Genomic DNA, 15,333 nt, shown 5'->3' with positions numbered 1-15,333 from the left:
TTTCCCCCTGCTCATTTAGATGAGTAGACATAGTTACTTGATTCTTCTTTGTATTTCTGGCTTGGGTACAGACTAATACTGAGGGACTGCAGAAGTTGAGATCGTGGACCCTTGGGCCGGCTAGAAGATGAAGATGATGCGCTGAGGGGAGGCCCATAGCGAAAGTTGTAGCCGGGAGGTGGATCAGAGCCAGGAGACCACAGGAACTTCACCACTGGAAGCCCGAGGTCCCCCGGGAGGAGCCCTTGGGAACCCGAACCGCTTGGACTTGGGTGCAGTCTCCTGAGGATGAAGGTCCAAAGGAATTCCAGAAGTCGTGAGCCAGGAGGTGGATCAGAGCCAGAAGACCACAGGAACTTCACCACTGGAAGCCCGAGATCCCCCCCCCCCCCCCCCCACAGGAGGAGCCCTTGGGGACTCGGGCTGCTTGGACTTAGGTGGGGTCTTCTGGAGATGAGAGTTCAAAAGAAGTCTGAATTGAGGCAGGCAGCAGTGGAGCAAAACATGGAATGGACCAGCAGTCAGGGCAGGCGGCAGACAAAAGAAACCGGAGACAAGCCAGGGATCAAGACGGGCAGCGAAGCAGAATACCAGAGGACGTACCAAGTCAGGAACCAGGAAGACAAGCCAAGGGGAAGCAGGACAAGGAGCAGTAGAAGACGGAAATGGAGACAGGATTAAGCTGGAACAGAGCCAAGGCTGGAACAAGCAGAAGTCAGGAACAAGGCTGGAACCAGCAGAAGGCAGAGACAAGCGACTAGTAACTCTGAGATGACCCATTGCAAGGCAAAGAGTAGGGCTGGCTGCAGGGTTTAAATCACTGAAGGCGTCTGAAGTCATCCCCAGAGGCGGAGCCATCTTTCCCGCGCTGGTCCCTTTAAATTCTAAGCCCCTGCGCGCGCGTGCCTAGGGGGGGCGGGACCAGCCAGAGCGTGTTGACGGCATCTCCCTCGCATAGGGAACACCGCGAGAAGGGGCCAGCAAGGCCCGAATGAGTCTTTGAGATGCCGCGGTTGCTCGGAACAGCCCCAAGGTAGGGAAAGGGACCGTCCGTGGACCGGGATCACAATAACCTTGCCTTAAGTGTCAGTGTCAGTAAAACTTTCTCTGACTCCATCTGCTGGAGGGGAGGCAAAACCCAGGTGTCTGGACTGATCTGTGGTACTACAGGAACAAAAATTAGCAGGTAAGTACCAATTTTCCTTTCCCAGGTATGGTAGAGTGGAAGATTTTTTTTTATCCTTTTTATTTTTATTTATTGGATGTGGTGTATCTACTGTTTTGAATTATTTTATTAGTGTTTGGTAACATTTTAAGCATTTTTATGTTTTTAATTGGTTGAATGTATCGGCAGATTTGACATTCTTTTTATTGGCATGTTTGATGTTTTATATTTCTTGATTGTGTTTGCATTGCTTACAGAGTTTGTCGTCTTGTGATTTCCAGTTCAGTTTTTGTCTGCATGTTTCAATTTATATTTTATGATCTCTTTATTCTGTATTTGGTGAGAGTCTATCTGTGTTCTACTTATGTGATTAAGACTTTAGGTATTCTGCTAGCATGTAGTTTCTGTGTAGGGATTTACAACAATCTGGCTTTAATCTGTTTTCCTAATAGGAGGTGTATTGTTGTTTAGGGCCTGATGTAATATTTGCAGTATAGAAACATAGAAATGATGACAAAAAAAGACCAATCGGCCTATCCAATCTGCCCAGCAAGCTCCCACACTTATTTTTCCATACTTATCTGTTTCACCAACCACCAAGTTCAGGGCCCTTGTTGGTAACTGTTTGATTCAAATTTCCTGCCACCCCCTGCCTTTGATGCAGAGAGTAATGTTGGAGCTGCATCAAAGGTGAGCATAAGGCTTAATGGTTATGGGTAGTAACCGCCGCATCAAGCAAGTTACCCCGATGCTTGTTTACCCAGACTGCACAGATGAATGCCTTGTTGGATGTTGTCTGAATGTAAATCCTCTTTTCCACATTTTTCCCTGCTGTTGAAGCAGAGAGCAAAGTGAAGTATCAGGCTTAATTGGTTTAGGGTAGTAACCGCCGCAATAAGCAAGCTACCCCCACACTTATTTGTTTACCCAGACTGTGTAGTTCAGTCCTTGTTGGGTGTTGTCTGAATGCAAATCCTCTTTTCCACATTTCCCCTTGAGAGCAATGTTGAAGTTGCATTAACCGTGTGAAAGCTTATTGAGTAAGGGTAGTATTCACCAGCAAGCCCCACCCCATGGCTCTTCTCTTCATTCCCATCTTCTAGCCTTTAAGGATCCACAGTGTTTATCCCATGCCCCTTTGAAATCCTTCCTCTGGAAGGGCATGCCAGGCATCCACCACCCTCTCCATGAAGAAATACTTCCTGACATTGGTTCTGAGTCTTCCTCCCTGGAGTTTCAAATCGTGACCCCTAGTTCTACTGAATTTTTTTCCAAAAAAAAAAGGTTTGTTGTTGACCATGGATCATTAAAACCTTTCAAGTATCTGAAAGGCTTTTTCATAGGTTCAGTACTGGCACTTATGATATGGAGGACTTATTAATTTGGAATTGTAGTTCAGTTTATTCCTGGCTTTCTATGGGCCAAGTCCCTACCCAATACACTTTACCATAGGCCTAATACCATAAGGGATCCAGTAAACTGCCTTGATTACTATGAGAAAGGTAGTTTATTAAGTCTATTAAACTAATATTATTTAAAGTTTTATTTTTTAGTTGGGTTTTTTTTTTTTTTTTGCAATGAATGCCTATAATATATGTTGTTGTAAGTGATATTTTTACTTCAGAAGATTGTACTTTGAATGGCTATTTTCCATATGCAATCTGCCTTTTTAGGTTGGGGAAGTTAATACATTTTAAAATGGAAAAGAATGCATACGTTTTAATTATGTGGAGAGGAGAGGGAAGGGGGAGTGAAACACTGTAAGGTTTGTCTGGGGCAGGGTTGTCCAACTTATGGTCCTGCGAGCCACAATGCGGCCCGCCAAGCCTTTCTATCTGGCCCACGGATCAGGTGCGAGGGAGGAATGTGGGGACCATCGGGGAGAGGATCAGGTGCGAGGGAGGTGTGTGGGGACTATTGGGGAGAGGATCGGGTGCAAGGGAAAATTCCCTTCCATATCTAGTAGCAGTTCCCAAATAGTGGGTTGCGACCCCTAAATGGGGTCGCAGGATTCTCATTTGGGGTTGCGGCTGCCTTCCGATTGGGGGGGGTGGAATCCCTCCGATTTGGGGGGGACGACACTTCTGGGTAAACAAGCCCGCGCATTTTGAGCCATTTGCTGCAACACGGGCGGAGAGACCACTCTGGCAACATCTCGTCTTCCCATGTCCCTCACCTCCCGCCCACCAGGTCCAGGGTCAAACACTGACAAAGGCGATTAAAGGTTTCCTTTGCTTCCTCTGCCAGTGTTAGGGCCTTTCTGCTAACCTATGTCCCACCTCCTCTAATGCAACCTCCTGTTGTCGCGCAGGCAGGACGCTATGTAGCAGAAAAGGCCACGATACCGGCAGATGAAGGCAAAGGAAACCTTTCATTGCCTTTGCCACCAGCGCCGATCGACCTGGGACCCAGCAGCCATAAGTGAGGGGGTAGAATTGGGGATCTGAGGGTAGGGAGTACAAGGGGAGAGGACAGTGTGTGAGTGAGCGAGCTGTAGATGTGCTGGACCTGAGGGGGGGAGGTGTTGGTGGGAGAGCTGTAGATGTGCTGGACCTGAAGGGGGGAGGGAGGAGAGCTGGATATGTGCTGGACTTGAGGACAAGGTCACACACAAGAAGCAGTAGCATAAGGTGGGGAACATAGAGAGAGAGAGCAGAAGCTGCATGAAGAGGGAATCAGAAGAAAAGATGGTGTGTGAACAGTGAGAGACAGACAGAAAGAGAGACTGCTGTAAAAGGGAAAGAAAGAGAAGCTGGAGGAGGGGTAGAGAGAAATAGAGAGAGAAGCTGCCTGAGGGGGGAGAGACACACACACACACACACACACATGCAGCAGCTGCATAAGGAGGGGGACAGAAAGAGAGAGCAGAAACCGCTTGAGGAGGGAATCAGATACTGCGTGATTAGATGAACAGTGAGAGACAGAGAGAAACTGCTGCAAAAGGGAGAGAAAGAAGCTGGAGAATGGGGGGAGAGAGAAGAAGCTGCCTGAAGAGGGAGGGAGAGGTGCACACACACACAAGCTGCTGCATGGAGGAAGGAGGGAGAGAGAAGTTGGCTGAGGAGGGGGGCAGAGGGAGAGAATTAGTCTGTTTCAGTCCATTCCAGCTTTTACAGACACCGGTTGTAAACATAGACAGCAAAAATGGCAGCATCTGCGAGTGGAAGTAGGATGAGGGAAAAGCATAAAGTTGATGTCAAAAACAGTGTATTCAAAAGTTCGTGGATGGATGACTTTTGTGGTGGAACATGTAGGTAAAGTTTTGTGCTTTTTATTAGCAGAAACCATAGCCAAGAGAGGAAAACCATTTGCAGACGGGAATTTGGTTAAGGAATGCTTGGGAACTGTTTACGGATGTGGTTTGCTCAGATAAGTCTGTGGTGCAAAATGTCAGCCTTTCTCATCAAACTATTGCTAGAAGAGTTGATGACCTGGTGACAAACATTCAAGAGACTTTGATCAAGAGAATTGATGCTTATGAGTTTTACAGCTTAGCAGTTGATGAGAGACATAAGTGACACAGCTCAACTAGCAGTATTTGAAAGAGGAGTTACAGAAATGTTTTCAGTCATCAAGGAACTGCTTGATATCTATCCTATGAAAGGGCACGACAACAGGAAAGGAGATCTTTGATAAAGTCAAATATGTAATAGAGAAGTTCAATCTGTGGTGAGAACAAGCTGATTTGCATAACAGATGGAGCGCCAGCCATGGCAGGGAAGCGGAATGGATTTGTGACCTTGTTTGAGAAATCAGTGCCACAGGAAGTCGTCATATACCACTGCATCATTCACCAGGAAAACTTGTGCGCCAACAAATTGGAAATGAAGAATGTAATGGAAAATGTTGTATCAAGTGTCAACTTCATACGATCCAGAGGTCTGAATCACAGGGAGTTTAAATCTTTTCTGGAGGAAGTGGGCTCAGATCATGATGATGTGATTTACTTCAGCCAAGTTCAATGTCTCAGCAGGTCAGGCACACTATCCAGATTCTGGAGTTTACGTGATGAAATAAAGACATTCATGGCCAACAAAGGGAAGGATATAAGTTTCCTAGATGATTCGTGGGTGAGTGTCTTGGCGTTTCTGGTCGATATGTCCAAATACATGGCATATTTGAATGTGAAACTTCAAGGAAAGAATCAGCTGGTGCACAAATTGTACGAACATGTTAAATTCATTGAGAAATTGGAGCTTATTCATTCACAGTTGATTCTGAAGAAAGTTGTACACTTGACAGTTCTTTCCACGAGACCTACTGACACAGTGCAACATAAGTACTCAGAATTAGTTGTCATACTGATTGATGACTTCAAACAAAGGTTCGAGGATTTCAGAAAACATACTGATGTCATGAAGCTACCAAGCAATCCGTTTCAAACTGATCCGAAAGACTGTGCTGATAAATACCAGATGGAACTCATTGACATTAAGAATGACAGTGACTTGAAGAGAGCTTTTACTGAACAAGATCTTCGGAGATTCTACAGTTCTTATGTTTCACCGTACAGGTTCCCCAATCTGTCACAAGATGCCAAGAAATTCATTACTTTGTTTGGTAGCGCCTACTGCTGCGAACAGTTGTTTTCAAGAACAAAAAACGCAAAAACAAAGTCACGGTCTCTGCTTACAGATGACCATTTAACAGCATCATTGTGCATTGCAAGCTCTACAGTTGGAGCTGACAAGGCTACTTGTGTAAACAAAAGCAATGTCAGATTTCCCACTGAATGTGATTAGCTTATGACGTTGCATCCTTACGACATGAGAGACTTTGGCTAACTTTTTAGAATCTAAATTTTAGAGTAGAGTAGACTGTTGGACTACACCGGTCTAAAAACTTTCTCGAGTTGTAAGAACATAAGAAATAGCCATGCTGGGTCAGACCAAGGGTCCATCAAGCCCAGCATCCTGTTTCCAACAGAGGCCAAAACCAGGCCACAAGAACCTGGCAATTACCCAAACACTAATTTGGTGGTTTTGTTTTGTTTTGTTTTAATTTTTTATTTATGCATTTGGAGATACAAATAAAATATATCAATTCAATAGTATTTAGAGATCTAACAGTATAATCATACTTCACATTAGAAATAAATTATTAACCATTAGTAAATAAACATAGATCACTATCAAATTCTTAGGTAATATTGGGACCAAGATATACTAAAGGAAATATGGAGCTCTTTAACAGGCAAAAAAAAAGAAATAAGCCGTCACAGGTTGCAGATACCCTAAATCACATTTCACATCTCACCCCTTCCCATCCAAAAATCCCCTCAATTGATCCGGTTCATAAAAGATATATTTGTTTTCTTGAAATTTCAGACAACATTTACAGGGAAATTTCAAGACCATACTGGCACTATGACTTACAACTTCCGGCCTCATAATCAGAAACTTTTTTCTCTGCTCCTGTGTAGAGCGTACGATATCGGGGTATATCCACACACACTGTCCGTAAAATTGAACAGATCTATTCCTAAAGAAAAACTTCATAATTAAGTTTCTGTCCTACTCAAAAGGAAATGTAACTAATACTGTGCCTCTGGTCTTAATCTCTGTCTGTATGGATGTTTGAATCAATTCTGAGGTGTCCAGTGATCTTATTCCTCTTGCTTCCTCCAGTCTTAAAGCGGATATTTCTTTGAGACATAGAAAGCTTTAGAAATAACCGGAGTTATTTCCTTGGGAATCTTAAGACAGTCCGTCATATATTCCTTTAATAATTCAGCTGGGGCTAATCTTCTAATCACAGGAAAATTCACTATACTTAAATTTAGATAGCGTAGTGAATTTTCTATGCTTTCAAATTTTCTCTCTGTTTTTATCTTAGTTCTTATCATCGTTCCTTGAACATTTTCCAGTGTTGTAAGTTTTCCCTCCAATTTTTCTTGATGCGGAATCACCATTTTTTCAGAGTTTAACCCCCTTTTATTTGAGTCAAGGAAAGCCTGTGTTAAAGTTGTAATGGCTTACTCAATTGATGTCATCGCTTTCCACAACGATTCTAAAGTTACTACTGGAGTTTTTTGCATTGAGAATAAATTTTTAGATTGAAGGTTTACCAGGTCTTGAAGTGAGATGTCTTCGATGTTCCGCTCCGGCAAGGCTCTGTGGAGTTTAGGCGTGGATGTAGCCGCTCCTTCCGGGGCTCCTCTGGTCTGCTCTCTCCTCCTCGACTCTAAGTCTCGTGATGTTTCCCCTCCTACCCCTCCCGCTTGACCTTTCGGCGGGGTCGGCGTTTCGGGCGCCCCAGGGCTAAGCAAAATCTCTTCGGCCATCGGGGTGAACTCGAGCTCCTGGGTTCCCCCCTCAGCGGCCCTTGCTCCCAGTGTCCTCGGGGTAGTTTCAAAGGAGGTCTCAATCCTCGCTTGCTGTAATCCATCGTCTTTACTGGATGTAAGTTCTTTTAATCGTGCTTTATGCTTCGTATGATGCATTACGGCAGAGGCAATAGAAATAAGAAAAATTTCAGGCAGGTACTGAGAGAGCTCCTTTCCTGCTGCTCATGCATCGGCTTTCTTGGTTGGGCCCTTAATTTGGTGTTTTAATAATAGCGATGTTGTTAATTTGGCCCACGAGCTGTTCAACAATTGATCATGTGGCCCCCTGAACCAAAAGGTTTGGCAACACTGGTCTAGGACATCTAATCCCCTTGTATCAGCCGTAAGAGAGAGTGTGTTACACACTCACACACTCCCACCATTGACTAACCTCTCACACCCCCAGGGGGCAGATCCTGGAAAAGGGTGGGAGGCAGGCAATAGGGAATGGAGGAGTTCTGTTTCTAGACCCGGGAGATGATGTGGCCAAAGGCCGCCCCTCCCCATTAAACATTTATTCGGCACCCCCCTAGTGCGGATGCTGAAGACCGAGAACAAAAAAATAACAGGCCCAAAAATGGAGTGGTTAGAACAGTGGGCCACAAGCAAGGGAAGCCAGGGTTCAAATCCTATTGCCATTCCTTGTGACCTTGGGCAAGTCACCTCACTCTCCATTGCCTTCCCCCTGCCCTGGCCTTCAGTAATATCACCTGTACCATGCCATTTGGGGGGGGGGGGGCACCATTCATCTTTTGCCTGAGGCAGAAGATTGCCTTGAACTACTCCTGATTATAGTGAAAAATGTCAATTTTTCCAATAAAAATTGTTAAATCTTAAAGTATGTTTACATTGTCACTTTTGACTGCAGTATGGAAACTGATGCTCATTTTATTAAGGAGAAAATCATGCTTAAACTGTTTGTTTTTTTTATTTTAAAAAAAGGATGCAGGGCAGAAACATTTTGGAGCGGTCACTTGCAGGTTCTGCGGGATGATCTATACGGCTGCCAGCCCAGAGGATGAGGCACAGCACGTGCAGTACCACCAGAGGTTCCTGGAGGGAATTAAGTTTGTGGTAAGGGACCAGAGAAGTACAGAAACTAAACAGAAAGGGAAAATATCAGACTACGAAGCCTAAATATACAGAAATGGGCAGTGGCATTGAAATAACATCTGAGCAAGTGATGCTGGTGTGTGTGGGAGTATGGGGGTTGCATTATGTCTTTTGGTTGTATGTAGCCATAGCTGTGCTTGGTCTTTGTGTTAAGGTAAACATGAGAGTTACTGGAAACTGTGCCCTGCTGCTCCTGCATGAGAGCTGAATGGGCAAAGCACAAGGTGTTTTGTGAAGATGAATTATTGTATTGCAGGTGACTAATAATCTTCCTAAATGACAGGAATTTTTTTTTATGTTTCAGGGTTGGAAGAAAGAAAATATTGTGGCTAAATTTTGGGATGGGAAAATCATAATGATCCAACCAGATGACCCTAAATATGCCATAAAAAAGGTACAGAGATTTGTTTTTACTTTTCTAGTTTTAAGAGTGTTTTGTGCACTGAATATGAATTTGTAATTAATCCCATTTGTTTTATGGATCACTAGTAAACCATTTACCAGGCTACATTAGACACATGGCAATTCTGTTGTCCCATGACCAAAATTGGCCACTTTAAGAATTTGAACATTAAAAAGATGGTTTTGGCAGTTGATGAAAGCCTGTTATTGCAGACCATGCAGAGAGCACTATTGGACATACTGAAACATTTTTCCCTATTAGCTCAGCAACACTTACATTTTAACAGCATCAAATCTGGCCCTGGTTCAGTGGCCTAGTGACAGCGCCACGCTGTCTGCCATTCAAGCAATTTAAGACTAATCTGGACTTAGATTCCTATTTATGAGATTGTCATCACCATAGCAAATGCACCATTCATTGACCACTCATTCTTCCTGGAAAGAATAGAGATAAAAGGGGGTGGGGGGGGAGGGAATCATAGGAATTGCTCAGTAGCCACTTTTATTGGCTGGTTCCAAGGACATGCTTGTCTCAAGCTTCTTCCAGAATATCTGTTGGTGTTGCTCATCTGGGAGATTGTTGCGGAGGCAGCAGATCTGATTATATGAAGTATAAAAGTTTTGAGAAAGTTCCTGTGACTGAAACACTGATGGTTGGAAGAATGCAGGGTATACAACTGATAAGTAAACTTCCTCTGCATTCAGGCAGGCCAGTCCCTAGCAGTAGATTATGCACCTCTCCCAGCAGATGGAGATGGAGTAAGAAGCTGATATCACGGATATATAATCTCGCCCCAACATCTGCCCGCCAGTGTCTCCAGCAGATGGTGGACATGCATTTTCCTTCTGAGGACTGCCTGTTTAAAAAAAAAAAAAAATACAAGAAGCAAGACGAGACATAAAGAAGGCGTTGTCCAGTTTCGGCGGCGTCCTTTCTGGATGCACTTTTTGTGCCCCTAGTTTGAGCCTCCGTGAACAAGCAGGATTTTGGTCCTCACATGGATGACATCATCAGATGAAACCCGGCATATAACTTTGATATCAAAGAATCTAGAACTTTCAAACACGCCCTACTGAGCATGTGCAGCTATAGTCATCACCCTGCCCCCTAGGTAGAGTCCCTCAGTCTTTTTTTTTCTTTTTTCTGGAGCATACTCACGGTATTCAGCTTTGCTCTTTTCCTCAGTCTTTGTAAGTTATTTTTTCTAGAGCTGCAGATGTTTTCTTTAATTTACATTATGTTAGTGTTCTTTTCTTTCTCTTTCCTCTCTCCTCTGTCTGCCAGCCACATGGCATGCCTTAGTCACTGTGCAGTCTGGCAAAATCTATTTCTTCCTTTAAAAAAAAAAAAAAAATATATATATATATATAGAGAGAGAGAGAGAGATAGCACCTGCAGTTTAGTTTCTGTGTCCTCTCCTTGCTCTGTCTGTTTTTGTACCTTTTGTCTGGTGCTGGCAGGACTGCCTGAGTGCAGTCCGTGGGTGATCCGTGTAGACCGCTGAGCCTGGGGATTCACCTGAGTTCCATGTCATTTCACCTGGCAGGAGTTCAGTGTCATTTCACCAATCATTGAGCATCGATGGAGGTCAGGCAGCAAAGAGATCGAGAACCATACCATTCCTGTGTTGGGGGGGGGGGGGCGGGGAGCTCATCTCTCCCCCTCCACACTCAAAGGAACTAGTCTCCACGGGCAGGAGCCCTGGATGACATAACCTCTTCTGCTTGCCAGTGATGGCAATGCAGTCGGTAAACAGGAAACACAGGGCAAGTAGCTTGCTGTCATACCTTCAGCGCCACGTCCAGAAACAGTTGCCCGTGCACTTCTTTGACCAGAGCACCATTAATCTGAAGCATTGATGTCAGGACTGCGATGGGGACCTAAATTGCCATTGAGCGCCATAGTCACCCTTGATGCTTTCGAGGGGCTGGGGGACCCTCAATGCCATCGGGGTGCGTAACCGCCCTCGATATCATAAGGGCCTTCTGTGCCGTAGGCATTTGTGGACTCAAGGCTCTGGAGTCATGGAGCGCCCGGGGCTTCGAGGTGGGACCCATCCATGCCATGGATGCCTCGGCGAGGAGCATGGCCTCAGTGCTGTGGCTGCCCTCTGGGCTCTTAAGGTGCGTGGCTTCTTTGCCATCGCGGTGCAGAGCTGCTCAGATACCATTGACGTCCTCGTTTCCATTGAGGTGTGGTGTTGCCATGGAGGCCATCGGGCCCTGGTCATCCCCATGGCTGTCGACCTTCATGGCTCTTGGGAGCCCTTAAGGCACTCAGGTACACCGAGGCATTCCGGCGTGGTGGTCTGGTGCCCTCGAGGTGCCTTGGCAGTGTCCCGTCAGAGCACTGAGGGGCATTGTGCTGACCCATCACTGGCCTACGGCTGTCAGGCACCATGGATGCTGATGATCTCAGGAGCTCTGTGCCACTGGGGTTGGGATGCATTTGAGGCCCGCTCGATTTGTGCACCATTGGTGTCAATGAGCGCTATTGAGGGACACCATCGAGCTCACAGCATCGATGTCCTCTGATGGATAGGTAAGCCGAGGGGAATGATTGATGGCACTGGCAGTCATCTGTTCCTCTGGGCATCGATGAGGCATGTCAGGGCCATGTCAGAGCTGCAGATCCTCTGCCTGCAGGCGCCCCTGGCATCCTCGGTACCACCAGTCCATTGATTCCTTCAGGCACTGGGGTCTCTATTGATGCCACTGGGCTATTGATGCCCTCGAAGCCCTGGGTTCAGAGTCGTCTGGTGCCCTCGTTGGTGAGTGCGAAAGCACTATGGTCACCGTCACCACTGTGGATACCAATGGACTCTGTTGATTACTGCACGAATGACCGCAGAACACAATGGGCATTGTTGTTCGCCATGGACTTCGCTGCTGCATTCCATGAGGGAAATGGCACTGAGCCGTTCCCAACGCAGGTTCAAGTTTTGTGTCCAGCCTCTTGGAGTGTTATCAGGTGCTGGAGGGGTCAACGCCATAGAATGGCACCCACCAATCATGCCATACCCAGAACCCCAGTGGTACTGGAGACGCCACTGTCCTATGCACTCCACTAAGAGTTACGGTGACAGTGGAGCACAGCATGTGCAGTCAGGTGTGACAAGGCATCTACTCCAAATGCCTCAGAAGATTGTAGGTGGCATTCTCCCAGTCTGTGCAATTCTCAGCCAAGCCAGGTTTCTGCCATCGTCATGTCATTGTCTCGGTCTTCTCATCACTTCTGGACCGCAAAGTGCAGGGGAGACTTGCGGGGAAAGCATCTCACCACTGTTTGCCTTTTGGCAGCATGTTGCAGCCTCCTCCAGCAAGTGAATACCACTGTATGAGTGCTGGTCAGCATATTTTTACAACAGAGGGCTCTTTTTTCCAGTTGCCCTCTGCTGTATGGGTGAATCTGTGTGTGTGCTTCCCTCGTGGCAAGTACCACAGGTTGTGTGCCACAGCCACAGGACTGCATTCCTAATCAAACCCTAAGGGAAGAAGACACTGGGAGGGTAGTGTAGGGAGTCTCTTCCTCCCTCAGAAGAGGGATATGTCTTTCAACCCCTCCTGTGTCACAAACCTGTTTTGTGGGGAAGCCCTTCAGGTTCTGTCCCTGGCATGTTTATCTCTCAGCCTTTGGGTTGAGCTTCCTTGAAGGAGCATACACTAAAGATGTTTTTTCTGGTTGCAGTCTACTCAGCCAGATAGAGCTTCAAGCTCTATCCTGTCATGATCCTTTCTTACATATTTCTTCCAACAAAGTGTGTCTGAGTATGGTGCCTTCTTTTTTGCCGAAGGTGGTGTCTGTCTTCCATGTGAATCAGACAGTGGAGTTGCCTGGGTTTCTGAATTGGTCCAGAGGCTCTATTTTGAGTAGAGATCTTCACCGTTTGGATAAGAAAGAAATGTTTGTCGTGCTCTCTTGCGGTACTCGAAAGTCACAAATTTTTTCAGAAGGTCGGACCATCTTTTTGTGTTCTTTGGGGGAATGAAGAAAGGAGATGACATCAAAAGCTACTTTGGCCCGATGGTTAAAAGAGACTATTTCTGCGGCCTAAGAGTTGTTTGGTCCCTAGTGGCCTCAAAAGCACGTTCTACTAGAGTTCAGGCAGCTTCTTGGGCTGAGTGTCAGTTAGTGTCTCCGCAGGAGATATGTCGAGCCACAGTGTGGTCCTTCCTGCATACTTTCACCAGGCATTACTGTTTGGATTTTCGGGCGCAAGAGGATGCGACTTTTGATGAAGGTGTTTTGAGAGTGGGTCTTTGGATTCTTGCCCGGTTTAGGGTTGCTTTGGTACATCCCACTTGTCTGGACTGATCTGGGTATGTTCAGGAAAGGAAAATTAGTTCTTACCTGCTAATTTTTGTTCCTGTAGTACCACAAATCAGTCCAGAGGCCCGCCCCGGTATTGTTACTGAAAGACTGACCTTCCTGGTACTCTGATGTGCAGTTCTGTTTTGATGATGTTGCTGCAACAGTTAAGTTGTTTTTTAGTTTTCCTAGTTGGCAGGGCATTTTGGAGCCTTGCGGTATGTATAGGTATTCCAGTTCAAGGTAGTCCAACCGTGTTTTGTTTTTTTTCTGATTTGCCGGGGGGGGGGGGGGGTAGAAAATTCTAGATAGTTTTGGCTTGGGTTCAGGTCAATACTGAGAGACTGCAGGTGGCACGCTCGCTTATGTAGCAGTGCCTCAAAGTTTTGTTCTCTGCCTCCATCTGCTGGTAGGGATGCATAAACCCACTTGTCTGGACTGATCTGTGGTATTACAAGAAAGAAAATTAGCAGGTAAGAACCAATGTTCCTTTCCACTACATTAAAAATGTGTGAATATTGATATTTCTAAAAGGCAGAAACGACTTTCTCAGTTTACTTCTTTCAGAGGTCCAAGATCATTTATTTTAAATGCTGTGGTTTGCTAGAGTGATCTCTGCAGTGGCCAGTAAACAAACTATCCCTCTGGGAGGAGACATCTCTCTTGAAACTTGAATAAAAGAACTATCATTGAAGCATGTATTCTGTCTACATGTTTTATCAGTGCAATTGGCAATTTATTTTGAGCTATGTTGTAAGAACGTATCTGCTTTAAAATTAAGATGCTTACTGACAGGAAGGTGCTGATTCAGCTGGAATATGCAGCTGCATGCCTGTTGGATAGTCTGAATGACCTTATAAGGGAGTACTAAAATAAAAAAAAAAAAAAAAGAGACTACCAGAGTTTAGGCCTAAGTCCATTTTTTGCTTTTATAGAGTTCATAGTCGGTACCGTGATTCTAGATGATATGACCCTGTATTTGTTTTACATCTCAACGCTTCAGATTCAAAGATCGAAATCTGGCCTTTCAAGAAGCAAGAAAATCAAGAATATTACAAAGAATGGATTCAGATAGGCATGGACCAGTGGGTCCTAGGTATGCAATACAGCTGTGCTCTATTGCTAGCCTCTCCAGTACATCAGATTTACAGGTTATCGCCATGTTTAGCAAAGAAAATAGCAGTTCTAACTACCATAAGCAAATTGCTATATTGAGAGCAATATGTTGGGTTTCATTAAAGGAATAAAAACAGAAATTATTCTTTATACTTTGTGACTCCAAAGGAGAATGGATATAAAAGAGGGTGAATAAAGAATGCTTGTCTCATATTTTTGAATTGAAACTCTCCATATAAAAAACTAACAGCAGAAAGACAAATTTTTATCTTAGCCAGATCTTACTGATTTTCATATTCTAAGAGAAGGCCAGGAGAGATTTCTTCATTAGTGCACAATTGGTGAACATTTACAGTTCAGAGTACATCAACAACATTCACCAAAGTAATAGTGATTTTTAGTTTTAAGAATTGATAATGGTTCGCATTATCTGGACTACTGATCTGAGCAACATCACTCCAGTAAGGAATCCTGGTATCAAAACTTGTAGCTTCGTTACACAAAAATTAAAAATGGCTAATCAATTTTATAAAAGCAATTTCAGCAAATTTCTTCTCAGTCAATAGAATATTTGGGAGCTCAGTTCCTTAATTTATTTATTTATTTATTTATTTTAAGTTTTTCTATACCGGCATTCGCGATGAATATCGCATCATGCCGGTTTACAATTAACAAGAGGTGAAGGAACAAAGTAATAATAAAATAATAATAAATAATAATAATAATAAACATTAACAGGTGCTGACAAAAGGTTGCAGTTACAATAAAACAAGGGAATTACACAACTTGGAGCAGTGAAAAGGAGCTAGGAATTCAACATAGAAAACAAGTTTGCCAAAATTGCCAAATTTGACAAACATAGAGAACAAATTTGCCAATTAATGGTGTGAACTAAGTTACAGC

At 44.6% G+C, this 15,333-nt stretch overlaps 1 protein-coding gene across 1 annotated transcript in view; it reads left to right on the top strand.

The window, feature by feature from the left end:
• Positions 1 to 15,333, top strand: part of ESCO2 (establishment of sister chromatid cohesion N-acetyltransferase 2) — a 137,037-nt gene that overhangs the window by 56,516 nt on the left and 65,188 nt on the right. The window contains exons 7-8 of the mRNA XM_029596900.1: positions 8,433 to 8,564; positions 8,908 to 8,997. Of these exons, the coding sequence (XP_029452760.1) occupies positions 8,433 to 8,564; positions 8,908 to 8,997 (222 nt within the window). The remainder of the gene's footprint in view (positions 1 to 8,432; positions 8,565 to 8,907; positions 8,998 to 15,333) is intronic.

The sequence above is a fragment of the Rhinatrema bivittatum genome, chromosome 3 (assembly GCF_901001135.1).
Source record: "Rhinatrema bivittatum chromosome 3, aRhiBiv1.1, whole genome shotgun sequence".
Classification (NCBI taxonomy): Eukaryota; Metazoa; Chordata; class Amphibia; order Gymnophiona; family Rhinatrematidae; genus Rhinatrema; species Rhinatrema bivittatum.
Note: the sequence above shows the minus strand (reverse complement) of the source record. Positions and strands in the feature narration are given on the sequence as shown.